We start from the raw sequence: 967 nt of genomic DNA, 5'->3' as shown, positions 1-967 counted from the left end.
AGTTCTCTGCAGTGCCTATCCCCATAACTAAGTGAGTGGCTTCAATACTCGTCTTAGCCAAGTAACCACCTAATTCAAGCAATTTCTGAAAAAAAAGGGATATTTAGTGAAATTTGACATTCCTGACAATAAAATTTTTTTGTAACTGCATGATATGAAAAATCTGCACATTTCATATATACATGAAAATTAAGTAAATCCTTGCAATTTTCTTTTTTGACTTACACAAAAAATGCAAGTATGCCACTTAATTTTAATATTCCAACTAAACTACAAATGGTATGGAACATACCACTTCTACCATGATAAACATATGCAAACACATTGATCTTTTTTCACTCTATATTACTAACCCTTTCAATTTCTTCCTTATTTTTTATACTTGATAACAAAATACGAGGTCTGTGTTGTTCTGGAGGGAGTTCTTTGTTAATGATAGTCAGTGGGCCTCCAAAGCCACTAATGGAAGGTAAGGATGTTTGAGGTGGACCACCAGTGGGTGTGCTGGGTAACTGGGAAGGTGCTGTGGGTTGTGTTGGAGTTTGGGAAGGAGTGGCTCCCAGATGTGGAGCTGGAGGTGGCTCAAGACAAGCACGTTTGTTCTCTTGGTCCCCTGAAACATCAATTAATTTTATTTAATTTATAAAACACAAATTGAGGAATGAAAATGGAGGAAAAGGTTCTATTAGATACCAGTATAAAAAAACAAAAACAAAAATTAAAAGCTACTTAGTTTTCTGCCCATGCTTTTTAATACAGTAACTGAGTTTTGGTAAGTCCTTATAGACTGGGTACATGAATTTAAATATTTTTATTGTACATGTGTACTCCAACATAAAAATGTAATCAAATTGAATTGTACATACCATCTGCCTCTGTTTTTCTCTTTCTTAATGCCATTTCCCTCATTGCCTTGGCCTTTTCAACAGATTCTTTAGAAACACTTATGTGGTATTTCCAGGCATCT

At 34.9% G+C, this 967-nt stretch overlaps 1 protein-coding gene across 1 annotated transcript in view; it reads right to left on the bottom strand.

Moving 5' to 3' along the window:
• Window positions 1–8: 8 nt before the first annotated feature.
• Window positions 9–967, bottom strand: part of LOC119590813 (PAX-interacting protein 1-like) — a gene marked incomplete at its 3' end in the record, with an annotated part of 13,844 nt that continues 12,885 nt past the window's right edge. The window contains 3 exon segments of the mRNA XM_037939550.1: window positions 9–85; window positions 354–613; window positions 867–965. Coding sequence (XP_037795478.1) covers window positions 9–85; window positions 354–613; window positions 867–965 — 436 coding nt within the window.

This window comes from Penaeus monodon, chromosome 27 (genome assembly GCF_015228065.2).
Source record: "Penaeus monodon isolate SGIC_2016 chromosome 27, NSTDA_Pmon_1, whole genome shotgun sequence".
NCBI classification, from domain to species: domain Eukaryota; kingdom Metazoa; phylum Arthropoda; class Malacostraca; order Decapoda; family Penaeidae; genus Penaeus; species Penaeus monodon.
The sequence above is the reverse complement of the archived record's forward strand: the minus strand, read 5'-3'. Positions and strand labels throughout refer to the sequence as shown.